Source organism: Cucumis melo, chromosome 5, assembly GCF_025177605.1.
Source record: "Cucumis melo cultivar AY chromosome 5, USDA_Cmelo_AY_1.0, whole genome shotgun sequence".
NCBI lineage: Eukaryota > Viridiplantae > Streptophyta > Magnoliopsida > Cucurbitales > Cucurbitaceae > Cucumis > Cucumis melo.
In genome coordinates, this window is record NC_066861.1 from 5199397 (window position 1) to 5219541 (window position 20145).

At 29.7% G+C, this 20145-nt stretch overlaps 4 protein-coding genes across 5 annotated transcripts; 3 read left to right on the plus strand and 1 right to left on the minus strand.

Annotated features, from left to right (window-relative positions):
- Window positions 1-262: 262 nt before the first annotated feature.
- On the plus strand, window positions 263-3012 carry LOC103499407 (1-aminocyclopropane-1-carboxylate oxidase homolog 6). Its single transcript, XM_008462406.3, has 2 exons — window positions 263-1233; window positions 2492-3012. Exons 1-2 carry the CDS (start codon window positions 268-270, stop codon window positions 2744-2746), a joined length of 1221 nt encoding a protein of 406 aa, XP_008460628.2. The 5' UTR covers window positions 263-267; the 3' UTR covers window positions 2747-3012.
- Window positions 3013-9459: 6447 nt separating this feature from the next.
- On the plus strand, window positions 9460-11603 carry LOC103499409 (CASP-like protein 5B3). Of its 2 annotated transcripts, none has more exons than XM_008462410.3 (3): window positions 9460-10070; window positions 10946-11018; window positions 11160-11603. In XM_008462410.3, exons 1-3 carry the CDS (start codon window positions 9940-9942, stop codon window positions 11352-11354), a joined length of 399 nt encoding a protein of 132 aa, XP_008460632.1. In that variant the 5' UTR covers window positions 9460-9939; the 3' UTR covers window positions 11355-11603. The 2 variants fall into 2 exon arrangements, with proteins under 2 accessions (XP_008460632.1, XP_008460631.1); XM_008462409.3 differs by having other exon boundaries at window positions 9470-10070; window positions 10946-11078.
- A 1309-nt stretch (window positions 11604-12912) lies between these two features.
- Window positions 12913-16557, plus strand: LOC103499410 (WAT1-related protein At4g08300-like). Its single transcript, XM_008462411.3, has 7 exons — window positions 12913-13177; window positions 13360-13422; window positions 13514-13630; window positions 13724-13961; window positions 14201-14359; window positions 15552-15703; window positions 16267-16557. The coding sequence occupies exons 1-7, from the start codon at window positions 12972-12974 to the stop codon at window positions 16412-16414; spliced, it is 1083 nt and encodes a 360-aa protein (XP_008460633.3). The 5' UTR covers window positions 12913-12971; the 3' UTR covers window positions 16415-16557.
- A 216-nt stretch (window positions 16558-16773) lies between these two features.
- LOC103499411 (RING-H2 finger protein ATL16) lies at window positions 16774-18077 on the minus strand. Its single transcript, XM_008462412.3, has one exon. The coding sequence runs from the start codon at window positions 17998-18000 to the stop codon at window positions 17080-17082; it is 921 nt and encodes a 306-aa protein (XP_008460634.1). The 5' UTR covers window positions 18001-18077; the 3' UTR covers window positions 16774-17079.
- Window positions 18078-20145: the final 2068 nt, after the last annotated feature.

The window sequence follows — 20145 nt, forward strand, 5'->3', positions numbered from 1 at the left end:
CTCATTCTCATTCTCTTCTTGGTCTCATCTATCTCCCTTCCAAACCTACTTTGAATAAAACAATAATATTTTTGTTTTAAATAATTTTTGTTGAAGAAAGATTGAGACACATAATGAATTATACTTATTTTGAGAAGACAATAACAAAATATTCTGAATTCAAAAAAGGGAAAAGAACATAAACTTTTCCATTAAATATCTAAAAGACCAATTAAATATCTTAAAGAGATTCACCCTTTTCCACATCAACATTCAATTATTGATGTTATGAAGAGTCATCTATATAAACCCTCTTCAATATTCTCATTCCTTACACACAAATTCACCACTACAACTTCCCAAACAAACAAACAAACTATGAACAGCCCTTTACAAGTTTTCAATTCTTACGACCGCCAGTCCGATCTCGAAGCTTTCCACAGTACCAAGTTGGGAGTAAAAGGTTTGGCGGATGCCGGCGTTTCCCAACTCCCAAGAATCTTCTGCCACGACAATCAATCGGCGGCCTCGCTAATCTCTTCCCCTGCAGCTGCGGCGGCGGAGAAATTAGCCGGCGAAACAGAGGCCAAGAATCTAACAATCCCTGTTATCGATCTACAAGACTCTCACAAAAACAGAGCACAAATAATAAACGAAATCAAAGACGCATGCAAGAATTGGGGATTCTTTCAAATCCTCAACCATGGGGTTCCGTTAAGCGTAATGAAAGAGATGATGAACGGAATCCGGCGGTTTCACGAGCAAGGAGACGAAATGAAGAAGGATCTGTACTCGAGAGATTTTCAGAGGAAGATACTTTTCAATACGAATTTCGATTTGTTCAAAGGGGTGTCGACGAATTGGAGGGACACGTTGACGGTGGTGGTGGCACCGCGTGGGGCAGAGGCGGAGGAGATACCGGAAGTATCGAGGGAGGCGGTGGTGGAATTTTCGAGAAGGGTGAAGGAATTGGGAGATATTTTACTTGAATTTTTAGGGGAGGGATTGGGAGTGGGGAGCAATCGGTTGAAGGAAATGGGTTGTGGAGATGGAATGGTAATGTTCTGTCATTACTATCCGGCGTGTCCGCAACCGGAGCTGACATGGGGAACCACAGATCATACGGATAGTAGTTTTTTGACGGTGCTTTTGCAGGATGAGTTGGGTGGACTTCAAGTCCGCCATGGGGATCGTTGGGTTGATGTTCATCCCATCGAAGGAGCTTTTGTCGTTAACATTGGCGATTTCATGCAGGTAACTAAATCCATCTTTTTAAAACCCCACTAATACACTTCAATGCCGACTTCATCCATTAAAATTAAACATCAAAGTATATTCACCCAAATAATATTTTAACATCAACTTTGAAAACATCATTCCCCTATTAGGATAGTTGACGGAAATGTGTACACGATCGTGCAACCCATACTAAATACAATAATGATTAATGTTTTCAACTTTATCCAACTCAATGAATATGTGTCTTTCACAAATTATATGATCCCAAGGATGTAAATTCTAAAACATAACATTTTTATCAATTCAACAACATTTTATTATTTGGATATTGAATGTGAAATTTTAAAATGCAAAATTCTATTAGAAAAATAAAACAAATATAGAATTTTGGATTATAAATTTAATTTTTTTAAAATATTAAAATAGGTATTATATGTATTAATTTATGATATTATAAATTAATAATTATACACACATTTTAGTTTTACTTTTGAATCTAAAATAATGAAACAAAATATTTAAAAATATAGCAAAATATTACGGTCTATAAAAATATTACTACGTACTTAATAATTGTTCTAAAAATTATACCTATTCTAACTATTATAATAATTGTTTATATTTAATGAAAAATTAGAATTAGCTTTATGGTCTATAAGTATATTTTCGAACATATTTTAAAATTTAGTTTATATTTAAATTTAATTTTCGAGTAAGCTATAAAATGCATAACATAAAATATAATTTTGTATTTTTTTAATATCTTATTTTCAAAATTCCACTTTTTAATTGCCTACCAAACAAGTCCTCAGCAATTCATGGTTTTAAAAATATATAAAAAATTAGTTATACAAGCTGCATAGCCAACTATCTTGAAATAATTTGACACTTGAAATTATATATATATATATATATATATATATATAATAATAATAATAATAATAATAATAATAATAATAATAATAATAATTTATTTAAGATGGATCTTAAAAAATTTAAGATGTTTAATATTCTAAATTACAAATGGTCCCAACTTACTACAAGTGAAATAATATTATTCTTTATATAAATGAAAATAATTCCTAAATACAATATATAATTAATTTTAAAAATAAAAATGAAAATAATATATACAGAAAGAAGCATAATCATGGACAATCACTGACAAGATGTTTTGATTATTCTTCATAAGGAAGTGATTTTAATATATATGTTACTATATATATATATATATATATATATATATATATATATATATTATATTTGGTTGCAGATGGTGTCAAATGATAGGTTCATAAGTGTGAACCATAGGGTTCTAGCAAACAAGAAAGGGCCAAGAATCTCAGTGGCAAGCTTCTTTAGGTGCAATCTTCCACCAGAAAATGGTTTAGTTTTTGGACCTCTTAAGGAGTTAAGATCAGAGGAAAACCCAGACATTTATAAAGAAACTTCCATCAAAGACTATGTGGCTCATTACTATAACAAAGGCCTCAATGGCATCTCTGCTCTTGAACACTTCAAACTTTGAACAACAAAAATATATATATATATATATATATATATATATATATATATATATATATATATATATGGAAGTAGTTTAAAATGTCGTCGTTGAATGCCATGTGTGAAATCTCAATATTGTTTTCTGATAATGTATTTGAGAGAATATATGATGGATGATACACTGGCTTGGATGGAAATATCCATCAATATGTTCATATATCGGTAAGTCCGAAGTTTTCCACTTCGTTATGTTATATATTAATGGATATTGCAACTTCCTCAATTAAATATTTTTCTTTGCAATATAGAAATAAAAAAAAAATATAACAAAATAAATCGAAATATTTATAAATATAGTAAAATATCATCATATTTCTACGATGGATCACCATAAATCACTATCTGCATTTATCTACATTATGATAAACAATAATTTGTTTGGGTCTATTATCGTAGATAAACTGTCATTTAAAATTAATTAATTATATTAAAAAAAAAATTAATTCACAAAAAAAATCTCTTAGTATTGACATTTTATTGATATATTATAAAATTAAAATTTGAATATTGATAGATATTTGAGTATTTGAATTGCTAGCCACTTTGACTGTTAGTAACTTGTGTTTTGATGAGGTAAATTGCATTAAAATCTGGTAATTAATTAGATAGATATATGGTAGGAGATGTATATAGTTGAGTGTGAACTTTACTCTCCAAACTTAAAATAGAGTTAGCTAGGGGCAATTTGGAAAATTAATTACCATTTTCCCTCTTATAATGAGATTTGAAAGTTCTGAAAGCTACATTTCAACAAATACAAAACAAGGTTTCAATGCAAAAATTGGAGTTTTATATTTTTCAGAGAAATAAAGTACATATTGTAGGACCAACTCCTTTTCATTAATTATTTGTGACAACTGATGGCAAATTACTTATTAACCATTAAGGTGTTGTTTATTTAATTTCTAGACAAGGATGTAATTCAAATACACTTGAAAATAATCCCAACACACTATTAATTTGTTATATTCATAACTTTAATCAATTAATTACCAATAAAGCTCCTAAAACTAAAAACATGATCTATATTCTTCGTTTTCTTATAATTACAAATTTTATACTTTAAATTAAGAAAGAAATTTGATTACATTTTTTATACTTTTTTCATAACTATACTAAACCTGTACATGAAAAGAAAAAAAAGAAAATTGCCGAATATAAAAGATACGTGGGGTTTTAGGATTGATGGGAAGAAAATAGATTTTTAGGACAAAATATGAGTGAAAAGTCCAATTTACCCTTGATTGAAATTTTCCAATCTTTTACACAACAAACTCACTCTCTTCTCTTCTCTTCTCCCAAGTGTTATCTTCTCCCTCTAACTTCTTTCAAACTCTTTTTCTATTAAAAATTGTTTATTTTAATTATTAAAAAATATTTTTGAAATAAATTATATTAATTTTTAACTCTTACGACATTTTTGTTTTAATTTTCCATCAACTTTTTTGCTACCTAGTTTTCAATTCCTTTTTTAAACACATTATAAACGTAAAAAAGTAATAAGTTACATTGTTTTTTACTTTTTATAGTTAGATAATATATTTTTTTAATTGTGTTACATTAACTTATCTAGTTTAATTTGTATACGATTTGTTGTACACTTCAACATTTAATTTATATATATTTTTTGCTTCATTTCTTTGGTTTAAATTTTAGAACAAAACATTTATTTTTATGACTATTTAATTTTATTTTATTTGTTTATGTGAAACTAGATATAGGTGTGTACCCGAACCTTGATTTACTTACTTATTTATTTAATCATTTATTAAACGTATTCTTTCAAACTTACTCTTAATCTTTCTTGCCACTTTTGATCAAGTTGTCATGTTATTTGGTAAATGTTAATTTAGTTTGTTTTTCTTTTTACTATTACATGCTATTGAAGTTTTTTATCGAGGAATTCTTTAAAGTCGATATTTTTAACTGAGCTTATGATTTCTTAAATAATATGGAAAAGATTAGCATGATTTTACACATCATGGGAACTACTATTTTTTTTACCTCACAAACATCTCATGAGTTTTAAACTTGAAAATACCCAATTTCAAAGCATTTATATAGTTATTTTAGGTGATTTTACACATATTTTATTAGAGTCTTCAGGTACTATTTTTTTTATCTCGCAAATATCTCACAACTTCCAAACTTAAAATGATTAATCCTAAACCAATTATAGGTGATTTAGGAAGAATATTTTGCACATGGTTTAAGGAGTTTTTAGCCACTATTTGTATCTTACAAACATCTCGCAAACATTTTGCAAACACCTCACAACTTCTAAACTTCAAATATCTAACTGAATGATCAATTATATAATTGTTTTATGTGATTTAGGGTGATTCTACACATTGATTAAATGTGTGACTAATATTTATGATATGACTGACATGTGTGGATGTCGTTATAAATTACTAGCAGTTGCCTCATACTTGTAGCAATGTGTCCTTCCGCAGTTATGTCTCCTTTGGGATTCATCAGCTATTGTGTTTCCTTCAAGTTATTGTGTTTCCTTCGGGATTCACAAGTTTGGAATGTGAGAGATGTGTGTGAGATATGCATGAGATATGTGCGAGATGTATGCGAGATATGTATGAGATGTTTGCGAGATATTACATATGTATTTAAAAAGCTTCCTAAACATGCGTAAAAGCACTCCATAGGACTTAAGAGAGGTAGAAATTTGATTTTGGAACACATAGTAAAAGTTTGAAATGTGCGAGATTTGTGCAATATGTGTGCAAGATAATACATGTGTACCTAAAAGGTTTCCTAAACACTCTAAGGAACTTAAGAGATGTAGAAATTTGATTTTTGTTCAAGATTGTGTACCAAGATCTTTTATATTTGGTACACGATCTTGAACCAAAAACACTTTAAAAATAAACAATACAAGATTTATGATTGATTGAAAACAAATATCATGATTTCAGAAAAAAAAATATAAATGAAAAATTGTAGAAACAAAGAAGAAAGAAGATAGAAAGCAAAATAAATTTGCAGAAGAAGAGAAGAAAGAATATTGAAAAGAAGAACAAACCTGGAATGTTTTTTTTAAAAAAAAAATAGCAGGTTTCATTGGTTTTTTGATTTTGTTACACAGGTCGTAAATATTTTAGTTTTTTGTTATATTTATGAAAATTAACCATAAACCTAAATGTTTGGTTCTAAAATTTAAAACAAAGAGATGAAGCAAGAAATATATATAAATGTTGAATTGTACAACAAATCATATCCAAGTTCAACTACATAAGTTAATGTAGTATAGTAAAAAAAATATCTTATCTAGCTATAAAAAGTAAAAAGTAATCTAACTTATTTTACTTGTTTAAATTTGTGACATGTTTAAAAAAGAATCCAAAATCAAGGGAAAAAAAAGTTGGTGGAAACTTAAAACAAAAATGTCGTAAGAGTAGAAAATTAATATAAATTTATTTAAAAATATTTTTTAATAATTAAAATGAACAATTTTTCAAGAGAAATAGAGTTTGAGAGATGTTAGAAAAAAGTTAGAAGAAGAAGATAACAAGTGGGAGAAGAGAATGAGTTTGTTGTGTGAAAGACAATGGAAAATTTTATTAAAGGGTAAATTGGACTTTTTATTCATGTTTTGCTCTATTTTCTCCCGATCAATCCTAAAATCCCACAATTCCTTGAAAAATGGACTATATTTGTCAATTTCCAAAGAATAAAAATGTCAAATTTGAAAGCTTTTCAATTTTTACCAAATTTATGTTAAAAGTTATGAAAAATTGTAAAAAAAAAAAAAACATTTGATAAAATATTTACTCTTCATAAAAAATTATGCGTAATAAATTTTTTCTATTTTTGAAAAAACCTCTTAAATTTTATCAAATAAAATGTAAGTAGTTATCAAACAAGTTTAAATTGTTATTAGACGTGTGACACTTAAAAGTTTAAATATATAAGTTTTGATGGCAGAGGGCAACCCAATTTCGACCATATACACATAGGAAAGGATAACGTGGGGGTGAACTCAAAATTTTATGAACCTATTTAAAGAGTTATTGTGTAAAGAAAATCCTCCCAAAGTACAAACAAATTGATCCAACGGATCTTAATTATATCAAACAAAAGGGGTGGATGGGACTTGTAAATCAGATTTGTTTATAAACCCTATTTGATTATATATAGACGTTGTGTGCATGATAAGATATGAATTTTGAGGAGAAATAATTTGACATATTAAAGAGAAATGCAAGTTTAGTGCGTTTGTTGGATAGAGTTAGGGCAATGATGAATAAAGGGAAAGTAAATTCTCTATTTTGCAATGAAAATAAAATAACACGAGATAGGCTAGGGACAATAATAGCTAAACCTTTCTCCAAAGGGATACGAATTGTGTGTAATTCAACGATAATTGATAACATTTTTTTCTCTATACCAACGACATTAGAAAATAACACAAGTATTTACATGAAATACTCCAAAATGGAATTGAAATTAATAATGATCTGTCAAAAGAAATCCACCATCTGAAAAATTATTACATTACAATCACACAAAATAATTCTCTCACTGATCCTTACCGTAAAAATACAATATGATCAATTAATCTTTTGTAATACCCATACTATTTAATCTTCGTCAAAATAGAGAATATAAAAGATGATTTAATGAAATTTAGCACACAAATGCTGTAAATGTTGTTTCTAATCGGAATTTCTAATCGGAATGATTTGAAACCCAAGTCACCTATTTTTTTTATAGCGTCTAGAGCTCATCTTTCTTTAAACATTTTAGACAATTATTCTTCTAATATTTGACCAAAAAGCCAACTAAAACTACAATAAATTGAGAAAAAATGTACCCAAGTATTTTAGAAAAAAAAAAGAAAAAAGAAATAGTTACCAAATAAAATTTAAATTAGAAAGATGTAGGCTAGTTTGCTGTGTTGATGCAAGGCAAGTTAGGGAGATGAGGGTGAATTTATCCTAAAATTGAAAGAACTACTAAAGTTGTACGGAACCAATTGTAAAATATACTTTACATCCCAAAAGAAAAAGGTAAGATTTTTCATGTGGAGAGGTTTTGTTTTGATTTTTTTTCTTTTTGTCAAATTTGGTTCAATAATAAGAATGATTATACATATTTATATGTGTGTTTGTTTTCTCTTCAACTCATTGAACTCCAAAGAGAATATATAAAAATTAAAAGTTGTTTCATTTTCTTGTAAGAGAAACAATGAGATGAGATCAAAGTGACGAATATAATTTTTTTACTCCGTTCATACGAACAACTCTTTTCTAAAATTTTCATTTTGTTCAAGAAAATCTTCAAAATAAAATGTCCATAATAAATATCATTATCTATGCCTTAAATAGATATCCATTCCTTCTATTGTCAAATGTCAAATTATATATATCCTATTTAAGATTTATGTGTCTCAATATGACACATCATTACTGTCCATAGAATCCACCACCTACTTGTCATTTTACCTATAAATAGAGGTCTTTAATGAGTTTATAAGTGATACATATTGATTGAATTTCAAAAGAAATTGGTCTTATTTTTACTGTTTCCTAATTTCTTCTTTATATATTATATTATTTTAATTTTAATTTATTTTCTCTATATATGTATTCCTGTTGTGTCTCGTTCTTACAACAATATCAATATAAATCCTTTATTAATTTTCCTCATATAATTACAATAACAACATAAATGTTTTTTTTTTAAATTATATCGATTTTGTATCTAAGCAATTCCTTTTTATTTTATTTCTTAATTTAATAAGATATAATTATTTAGTGATTAATATTTAGTACCGTACTCATAAAAAGGATCAAATCTCGAATTCTAGAAAGAAAAATCATACTAATCACTGTGGTGTTAAAACCCATTTTAACTATTTACTCATTACACTTATTCGATGATACTTGACCAACATTCAAATTTTTTTTTTAAAAAAAAAACAAGATATGCATCAAAATAAGTGTATTACATTTTTATTTAAATTTAAATATAATTAAAAGCATGCTTATCTAAAAGTTTTTTTTTTTTTAAGATTTTTATAGTTTTTTTTATTACAACAATTGTGAGGGTGAAGTCGTGGAGATTGAACTTTTGACATTTAGGGATGAATGTCATACAAATTATTATTAAGTTAAACTCACTTTGATGTAACACAATATTTTCTAACTAATAACTAAAAGTTAATGAAATTAACATGTCAACTAATGTCTAAATGTATGTTTTATTGAAATTACATGAACTTAACTCATACATTTGAATTATGTGAACTAAAATTGAATAAATATCAAATTATATTTATTAAAGTAGTATTTTTAAAAAAAATTAAGATAATATATTTCAAGATCTAAATCTAAATTTCGTTATACATGTTGTTCTGTTTTCTTTTCAATCGTATTTTGAACATGGTTATCGTATAGCCATTGTTTTGCACGATAGAGAATTAATGAAACAACTTCCATATGCATATAGGTAATAGCATAATTAGATATAGTTTAAAATTCTTCTAAAACATACTAAATGAATTCATCAAATCATGACAAAAATAGTAAAAAAAGATAAACTAAAAAGAAAAAGAAAAAAAAGGAAAGGTAAAGTTGAATTAAGAAAACCCACTGTTTAGTGTTGAGTGCTTTGTTCACCCACAAGTGGTTTTTCAGTTTCACAAGCACCAAAGTTGTCTTCTTTTTAACAATTATTTTAAACAATCCTTTCAATTTGTTCTTACAAACACCCCCACCAAAATTCAGGGGATATGGTGGGCCAATCAAAGCGTGCCGCTGAAGAACGCCATTTAGGGATTTTCTTTTCTCATTCTTACTTTTTTTCTACTTTTGTTTCTTCCCATTTCGATTCCTTAAAGATCAATGACACCCAGGTTTGGTAACCGGTTCAAAACCCACATACCAGAACCCTCCAACAAACACATTACTCTGTTTTTTCTGTGTTGATTGAAGGATCTGTGGCCTCTCATTCTGTTGATCCCTTTGGGTTTTGCTGATTAGGTTTTCTGGGTTTTGATTTGGAGAATGGCGGGGATTTGAGGGCATTCTGTTGATTGTGGATGGAGAATTGGAGGAGGATAAGGAAATGGGGTTTGTTGTTGCATTTAGGATCTGTGATTGGTGATTGTGTTTTGATTTGGTCTAAAGGGGAAATATGTTGGCTTTTCCTGGAACTCCAGGGACATTGACTGGGTTTGTGTTGAGAATTTTGCAATGTGTTTTTGCTGCTGGGTCTATTGCTTCCATGGCTACTTCTGTTGGCTTCTATAACTTCACAGCTTTTTGGTATTTACTCATTCTCTTCTCGCCCTTTTCTTCTTTTGGTATGATTAGTATTGATTGTATTTCGAATCGAATATTCTTCAAGGGGTCTTTTTTTTTAGTATTGTATGACTGGTGAATCTTTGATTGAATTAGAAATTTAGGGAATGCTGCTGCTTAGTCTTATCCTATTTGTGACCCTTGCCTTTTACTGGTGGTTTGGCTGCTTTTGGTTATAGCTTTTGCCTTGCAAGTTTGAAAATAGCTGATTTGAATAGTCCACTCCGTTTGAGCTTTGATTTTATGAAACCTTTGAATAATTGTACGGGGAATTTGGGGTCTTAAGATAAGTGTGGGATTATTGCCTTGGTTATTTTCTATCGTTTGTGAGTATTCTTCTTCATTTTCTTTCATTTGATATAGGAAAGTTTTGTTACAATAAGGTAAGTGTGGGATTATTGCCTTGGTTGTTTTCTATCGTTTGTGAGTATTCTTCTTTATTTTCATTCATTTGATATGGGAATTTTTTGTTACAAGTTCAATTTAGTTTCTTTCTAAATAACGCTTTTCATGATTTGCATTAAATCATTAACATTCCCTGAGAAATTAGTAAAGATACATATGTAGAAGGAACTGTGAGGTACCCTCTGATACTGTACGAACAAAATTGATCTAGCTCGACTGAATCTGAGATGAAATGTAAATTTGCCTGTCCTACATACTACTTTGTGCCTTTGATGTCTCTTTTCTCTCAACTACTACTCTTGGTTGCTTGAGAAAGTTATTATTGCTCATTGGATATAATAAAATCTCAATCATACAGTGAAGTGTTGTGAAAATTTGAGATGATATTCGACACAATTTGAACTCCTGGTTTATGATTCACTCATGATTTGCAGCTATGTGATCGCATCGATGGGTCTGCAAGTGACTTGGAGTTTAATGTTGGCATTGTTAGATGCATATGCATTGGTAAGAAAGAAGATGCTTCACAATCCTATTCTAGTCAGCCTCTTTGTTGTTGGGGATTGGGTGAGAATTCTAAGGTGCTTAAGATTGTCTTGTGATGACTATTAGGGAAGTTCATTCATTTATCAATTAATTGGTTTGCAGGTGACAGCAACATTGTCTCTTGCTGCAGCTTCCGCCTCCGGTGGGGTAGCAGTTTTGTTCTTCAGCGACTTAGGACACTGCAGTTTTGGGAACGAATGTCGAAAGTTCCAAATCTCTGTTGTTTTAGCCTTCCTAAGTTGGATAACCGTAGCCATTTCAGCTCTGATTATGCTCTGGATATTGGCTGCTGTCTGAACAAACCACGAAAAATTTCACGTAATTTTCTTACATCTCTTCAATCTTTGTTTAATTTTTCTGCGAAGCAAGGGGCAATATATTTGATAAAATGATACTAATGAGCAGTTTGTTGAAAAAAATTGGTCTTTTTCCCTTCAATCCGATGAAACTTCAGAGAAATACGACTAAAACTGTAGGGGTTTGGCCTTGTGCAGATTCTTTTCATCCTCATCTTCGTATATGTTAATTATCGTCAAGTTATACTTACGTATTTTGATCGAGTATTTGATTGATTCGTTTATCCACTCTCAATCGGTTGGAATTGCCTAGTGATAACCAATGAATGGATGCACGTTCCATTTACTTTGAGAATAAGTGGTCTTTGTTCTATTCACTGTTGTTGGATTCTAAACTATGGATCAAACGAAAATGCTGCACTTCAGGGTTGTTTGGTGAGAGTTAGAATGTACCTATGATTACTAAAAATCTAAGGGATGTTGGAATGTACGAGAAATTGAGGATGGAATGAAAATTGGATTTGGGTTAAAAATTGTGAGAATGGAATGAGTTTAGTATTACAAATTAGGTTCAAAATGTTCTATCAACATTGAGTTTTTTATTACATAACATCATAAATCTATTACATTACGGGCACTCAAACACCTCCTTATAAGTAGTTTAATGGAATTATTTGGTAAACAGGAACAAGTGGAGGTGTGTGATACTTTTTTTTTTTGTTAATCTTTTCATGAGTTACTTGTACATTAGAATAACTTTTTGTAAAATACATTGTTTCGACTTTTGTCTTTTATTTTGAGAATAACCTTTCATTTTCTAAACGTTGTAATATTAACATTGACATTTCATAAAAATTCTAAAATTTTAATGATAGAAACTTTGTATAATGGTGAATCAAAATAGAAATCGGAACTTGAATACTATCACTCACATAAGAACTATCTTTGGAGACATATAATATAACTGTCATATGCAACGAATAAAATCGCTCTTGATTTTTTGGTTGAGAGAATCATACACAAAATATTATCAAGAATTGGATTCATTACCAAATGAGTTAAATTCTACAAACCCTATACAACAAGTTCCTCTTCATTTTAATGTAATTACATAAGAAACAAACAGAATCTGTCCATTGTTATTTTAATATAAAAAAAACAAATCTTTGTTTTTCAATCTTTCCCACTCATATCTCTCCTTCCATTTTGGTCTCAAATTTCCCATTTACTTTACATAATCAAAAATTTTCAATAAATTAATCACAACCTATACCCCACTAATTTATTTAATATATTATCTTTCTAAAAGTTAACCAATTCATTCCCATAAATACCCAATTCTAGAGTTAAAATCAATCTTTTTATATATTCTAAATAGCCAAAAATAGTTTGATGAGTAAAGTAAAAGGAAGGTATTTGTCCTCTTTGAATTTGGAATATGTAATGTAATACCACAAAGGGTACAAGATTGTGACAACTACACTAAGAATTAATGCTTCACCAAATAACTTTTCTTTGTCAACTTGATACTGGCAAACAAGTTCTATATATGTACTCTATCAAACTCAACTTAATAAACTTGTATTCTGAGGAGGAGAGGTGGATATCGATCATCGCCATGACGATGAACCCTTGTTTCTTACAAGTGTTTTTTACTAGGTTTAAGCCGCACATCCTCATAATTTTTACTCAAGTTGGCTACACGTTTTTGTATTTTTTCATTGATGCTTCCTTCAAGCATGGCATGAATCCTCACGTTCACATCACTTATCGACAAATTCTTGCTACCATCACCTTGCTTCCCTTTGCTTATTTTCTCGAAAGGTACTCATTTAAGAACTTTCAAGACTCTCTTCTCGTATTGTCTTGTTTCTTTTTTTCTTTTTAATTTCCATTAATCAAAGATGGGAAAAGGATAGGACAATTTTCCTCTTATGACGAAAGGTATTTGAGGATTATATATTTGAATTTTTACTCACATAAATATTTTGTTATGGTTTGCGTAGGAAATTAAGACCAAGGATCACATTGGCGCTATTATTAGAGATTTTTTTTCTTTCTCTAATGGGGTAGAGTTTTGATTATTATCATTACCTATTTAATTCATTCAAATATTGTAAAGTTTAGGGATCAAATTAAAACAATAATGAAACAATGCAGGGTGACTTTGAGTATCAACACATACTTTGCAAGTTTGAAATACACATCTCCCACTTTTATCACGTCAATGCTCAACACTGTAGCTGGCTTGACATTTGTTATTGCGGTTATGTTCAGGTTCGATAGTCAATATATGTTTAAAAGAAACAGAAACATTTTCAAGTAAATTCTACTCTAACAATACGTCGTATTGATCGTATATATGGACAGATTGGAGGTTGTGGAGTTTGAAAATCCAAAAGGAATAGCAAAAGTGATGGGGACATTGGTTTCACTAGGTGGTGTGTTGATAATGACATTCTATAAAGGACCTATAATTAAAAGTGTATGCCATCCTCTCATCCATATTCAACACAAAGCTACATATTATCTCCATGAGGATTGGCTCAAGGGTTCACTTCTTACTGTTTCAAGCTGCCTTTCCTGGGCCATTTCCTACATTTTGCAGGTCCTTATTTATTCATTATAATCCTAACTTTTCTTCACCCAAAGATTAACCTAAAATCTCACTACAAAACTTACAACGATGCTTTAAACGTCAAGGACGAAGAAAAGCGTACCATTTACCATAAATTCTTCAATTTCTTAATTACTCATATTTTACAAACCATTTCAAATACGATACACTTTACATGTTACGATTAGGTTTAATCTTTTCAATATATTCTTAAACATTGAATAATGCAGGCATTTACGTTAAAGCGATACCCAGCACCGTTATCATTAACAACATGGATGAACATGTTTGGAGCAGCACAAACAGCTTTTTACACAGTGTTGACACAACGCAAGGCAGGAGTTTGGAATCTTGGATTAAACATCGACCTTTGGGCCATTATCTATGCAGTAAGAAAATTCATTGAGCTGAAATTTCTTACATCGTTTGGTAACCATTTTATTTTTTGTTTATTTTTTATTTGGTTTTTAAAATTAAGCTTACAAACCTTATATTCACCTCAAACTTTCTTTTTTAGTTCTTTACCTTCAACTAATGGTATGAAAGACCAAGCCAAAATTTGGAAAATTAAAAAAAGAAGGTTAATTTACATAAATGTAACAAAAACCTAAAATATTTATGGTCCGTGAAACAAAAAACAAGAGCGCAAATATAGGTTTGCCCCTTGTGTCACTTCTCTTTCTTCTCCTTCTTCCTTCTTTGTGATTTCTTCTCTTCCAGATTTCTTCATCTCCTCTTCCAAATTTTATTTCTTCTATTTTTAAACGATTTTATTTTTTTGTTTAAATCTTCTATTTCATCTTCACAATTTTTGGCAAGATTCTCAAAAATATCATGATTGTTTAAATATCATTTCGACATGATATAAATGATCGTTTACCATTGTCAACACGATCGTTTAAATTTAAAACCCTTTTTCCATCGTTTAAAAATAACTACATGATTGTGTAGATATGATTTAAACGATTGTTTACCATAGTCAACATGATCGTTTAGATTTTAAACTCTTTTCTCATCATTTAAAAAGAACTACACAATTGTGTGGATATGATCTAAACAATCGCTTACCATAGTTGTTCAACACGACCGTTTAGCATGATTAACACAATCGTTTAAAATTGAAGGCTTTTTCCATCGTTAAAAAGAACAACTCGATCATGTATCATGACCTAAACGATCGTAGATCATTTGTTTAGACTGTAGTACATGATAGTTTAGAAGAAGATTACTCATACGCCCGTGTGGTCGAGTGTTGATTGAGTTATTTTTTGTATTTTTCATTGTGGGCTTGTGAGCTTTTTTCGTTTTTGAAATTGTTCTATAGAATGTAAATATTTTATTAGTTTGTTATATTTTTTGAAAAAACCTAAAAAAAATAGCTTTCCACAGTTTTCTTTTTAAAATTTTTAGAATTTAGCTAAAAATTCAACCATTATATTTAAGAAAGATGCAAATCGTTATCTTAAAAGAAAATAAACTTAGTTCTCGTAACAAAAAAGAAAAGCAAAATGATTATGGAACGAAACCTTAATTAAATAAAATTTGATAAGAGCATGAATATTAATTATTTTTTGGTTGTAGGGAATTATGTGCTCAGGTATTATAATATATATACAACTATGGTGCACAGAAGAAAAAGGGCCTGTTTTTGTCACAATGTACAATCCACTTTGTTCCATTTTGGTTGCTCTCTTAGCTTACTTTGTTTTTGGACAAAAGCTTTACTTTGGCAGGTAATCAACTTCTATCTACAATATTCTTCCAATTACAATTACATGCATTACCAAATAATTCTTAAAAGTTAGCCCCAAAAATTTCATTCCTTAATCATTTCATTCTTTTGCTTTTGTACTAACTTACTTCCATCATCTTTTACTTAAAAGCACAACACAAAACCAAGTTTTTAAAGAATGCTTATTTTGACTTGATTTTTTAAGATATCGATAATAGTTAGATTACACATAAAAGAAGCTTTGAAGCAGAATGACTTCATATGCTTACTATTTTTTAGAATCTGAAAAGCAAAATTAAAATAGTTGTTTAAAACTATTTTTTAGGTATCATTTAGTACAATATTGTTTTTAAAATTTATGCTCATTTTTATCTCTTAAACTTCATACTATAGATTTTATTTATTTATTTATTTTAAGAAAGATTGAATTTTTAGTCAAAGTTTAAACAAAACAAACAATTCTTTTGTATTGATCCTGAAGGTTTCAAAATAAAAAAAGTTGGGGGAAATTTATTAGATGCATATTTAAAGAAAGTTTGTAACAGTAAATATGTATTTGTGTAGCATTGTTGGTGGAGTTATCGTCATCATAGGGCTGTATTTGCTGTTATGGGGCAAACAAGATGATGACCAAAAGCTTCAAAATAAGTCACCTTTGGAATCTGATTCCCTCCATCAAACTTCCAAACAACCTCATTTAATTCCAAATTAGTCCTTAATTAGGCATCTCCCATATTATAACTTTTGCATATTTATTTACTACATTATATGAACTACTGCCTTTAATTTATCACCATTCCTACGATTATATATCATCTCTCTAGTAATGGATCTTAAATTGAAAACCATCTCTAACTATATTCTAATTTTATACTATTATACTTGAATATGTAACCACAACGTAACGCTCTTGATGTAATCCTTCTAAAAGGTTATTAGATGTAATCGCTACATTGTAGATTTGTCTTTTGTTCTTTTCTTGGAATAGACAATAGTAAATATTTGAATCAAACCTAAATATACAAGAAAAGAGTCTACAATAATATTTGCAATTCTTCAACTATAGGAGTATATGCTAAAACACTTTCCCTCCATTACCATTTTTTTTTATTGATCGATCAAAGCTGAATACAAGTTGGATGGTTAAAGACTACAGCTTCATTGGTTAGGTTGATGTTAATAGTTGTTTTGAGTACATTTCTAGGGAGAACAAAAGAGCAAAAGGAAAATTTTGACACTCAGAAAATGAAACCCCATCAAATGAGAATGAGAATGAAAATGTAAAATTATCCAATAAAATTAAACAAATTATCAACAATATACTATAACCTAAATTATCAAATTACAATAATGAGAAATCAACAAAACAGAGGAGTTCTAAGGTTGAAACTGAATGGGCAAAACTGCATTTCTTGATCCTCTTCCACTCCCAAATGAAAAGAAAGATCGTTTTACTCTGCTACTACAACCCTCAACCTCAACCCCATTCTCACCACCACTCTTCTCCCGCACCGCCGCTTGCACAGCCATATACAGCTGCCGGTCACCCGACGAATCCATCGAAAACGACCTTCTAATCGGCTGCACTATAAACTCTTCATCCTTCTCCCTCATGTTAATACACTCATCCCCCATACTCGTAACCTTCTTAAACTTCCTCTCCGATTTTGCCACCTCGCCGGACACCAACCCCGGTGGTTGGCGGCGATCTAGATTCCCACCTAGTTCAATAACAACGAAATTCTCATCGCCGGCGGAAATGGGGATGCCGGTATTGAGAGCCAAATCCCGACGGGAAGGAGCTTGATCGGTCGGAATCAGCCAATTTTGATTGGAGATTGAGGTTCTGCAAAGTGGGCAATTGGAATTATTCTGAAGCCAAATGTCGATGCAATCGATATGAAAGAGATGACTACAAATCGGAATTTTTCTCAATTGCTCCTCTGTTTGAAACTCCGTCAGGCATACGGCGCATTCGCCGCCTGTGGTAGTTTCGCCAATGGGTTTTTTGTAATTAATCAGTGGGATTGATTGGATGATTGATGGGTCTAACCCACGTGGCTCCGCTTGCTGCCGGAGTATTAACGTGTCTTCACGGCGGCGGGAGAGAGAAAAGCGGCGGAGGATTTCTATTCGTTGCCAGTTGAGACAGCATTTGATAACGAAGATGTAATAGCTGACAAGTAAAAACGCGGTAGCGCAGATTCCGATGACGGCGACGGCGATGATTGGAAAACTTGAAACGGGGTTGGAAGAATGAAGGGGAGAGGTGGAGGGAGAGATGAGGGGTTGGGCCATTAATGGGAGAATTTTGAGAGGAAATTTTGGAGTTTGAGAGTGGAAATGACTCTGTTTTGAAAAAAAAGGCCAAACTTTGGAGAAGACAGAAATTTGGAAGACTTTTTTTTTCTCTTTTTATTTAGTATTTTAAAATATTATAATTTTTGGGAGTTTAGAAAAATTTGTGAGTGTCTTGAAAGTTGTGTACTTTGATTACGTAATCGATACTTAGATTAATATGTGGTTTGCACGATGAACAATTGTTTAATTTACAAATTTAATTTCTTTTTCTTCTTTAATTATGATTTATCCATATATGATTAGTCTATGTTTTTGGTTTCCTAACTATAATCTCATCATTTGTTTTTTTTTTCTTTTTCTCAATTAAGGTGAAATATTCTAAATTATATATAACATATTTTTGCTACGAAAAGTGTCATAGTTCAAATTTTCTTTTTTTTCTATTGGAAAGTAGAAGTTTTTTTTAATACATATTTTTAGTGAGAGCTATTATCACTGCTTGAAAGTGATGACAATATTTTAAAATTTTAAATTGTCCATGGATGTTGACATTTAATTTATATCCTTATTTTCAATGAATGAGGGAAGTAAGAAATATATAATTTTGTAAAGAAGATGCTATCTACTAAGCCTAAATCTACGCCCCCCAACACCCGAGTTAAATTTTTACAACATTTTTAGGTAAATAATTAAATTATTTTATTGTATATATATGTATGTTTAATTGAAAGAAGAAAAAAAAAAGTTATAAAATAGGGTATTTGAGAATCTTGGTGGAAAAATTTAAAAAAATAGTTGAATTTATAAGGAAAATGAATGAAAGTTTATATACCTACACTGATTTTAAATGCACAATAATTTTGGATTGTTAAGAGTCTGAAATGGAAGAATCAAAATTGGCGGAAAGTGGTTTATAGAAATGAAAGGAAAAGAATAAAGCAATAATCATTATTATGTTTAGGTATCAACAAACCTTTGGATACAAAATAATAATAATAAAAAATATAAATATATTTGTTTGTACATTTCACAAATATATTCTTCCTCTGTTAACAACTCATCAAATAATTCAAATCAAAAATTTTTTTTGTCAAATAGTTTATCTTAGTCCTCTTTAAGTCTAAAACTATAAACACTTTTTTCTTCGATAAAATTAGTCATAAGGATAACTGATGTGTGTTGAAATAAGGTAGTAACGATTTTAGTTCATATACTAGTATATTGATAGAGACGTTATTGAAAAATTTAAAAGTTTAAATGTATTTTAAAACAGACTATATAATTATATTTATAATTTAACTATGGAATTATGTTTAATAAGAGAGAGAGAGAGAGGAGAAAAAGGTGAATTTCACATTCCCAAATCCCAATTAGAAAAGTAGAAAGAAAAAGGTCAGAAAAACCAAAGATTTTCCCACTGATTAGAAAAAGGAAAGCAAAAGCAATGACCCCAATTTAGGTTAAAAATTAAAGATTGTTGAATTTTTCAACAAAACTCCAAAATTAGGATCATCATGTTTGTTTGTGGGACAAAATTGGAGAAATAGGTCCAAATCCAAATTCAATTTTAGTTCTTTTCTTCTTCTCTTCGAGAAACTTTATATTGTTTTGCTACAAATTTGTAATTAATTATGTTTTTGCATTCGTAAAGAAACACATTAACCCCTAACAAAATAAAAACGAAAATTTTGAAAATCTCTTTACAAAAGATGTCTCAACGTATTGTTTTGATTTCTATATTTTTAAATGACCTTAAGTTTTGTCCAAAATTAGTTTGTTGATTATTTGCTATCTTAAATTTAGCCCCTCAAATTTCAATGCTACAATTAAAAATCAACAATTAAATGTATATAGACTACAAACAAACAAGATTTGTAAAGAAATAACGCAGTTTGATTGATAAAATTGAGAGTATCAAATCAGAGAATTACATCATTGTGACCTTTCTTAAATGGTGGAAAAATTGAGTGTACAAAAAGAACAAAAACAGTGATATCATTTTCTGATCCTCAGATTTTGCCTCACAAAAAATGTAGTCTTTGGAACTTAGAGTCAAAAAGTTTGTCCCATTTTTGGCTTTGCCCATAAAAACTATATATTTTCTTCCATTCCTTTTCTTTCACTTCAAAACCTCTGTTTTTT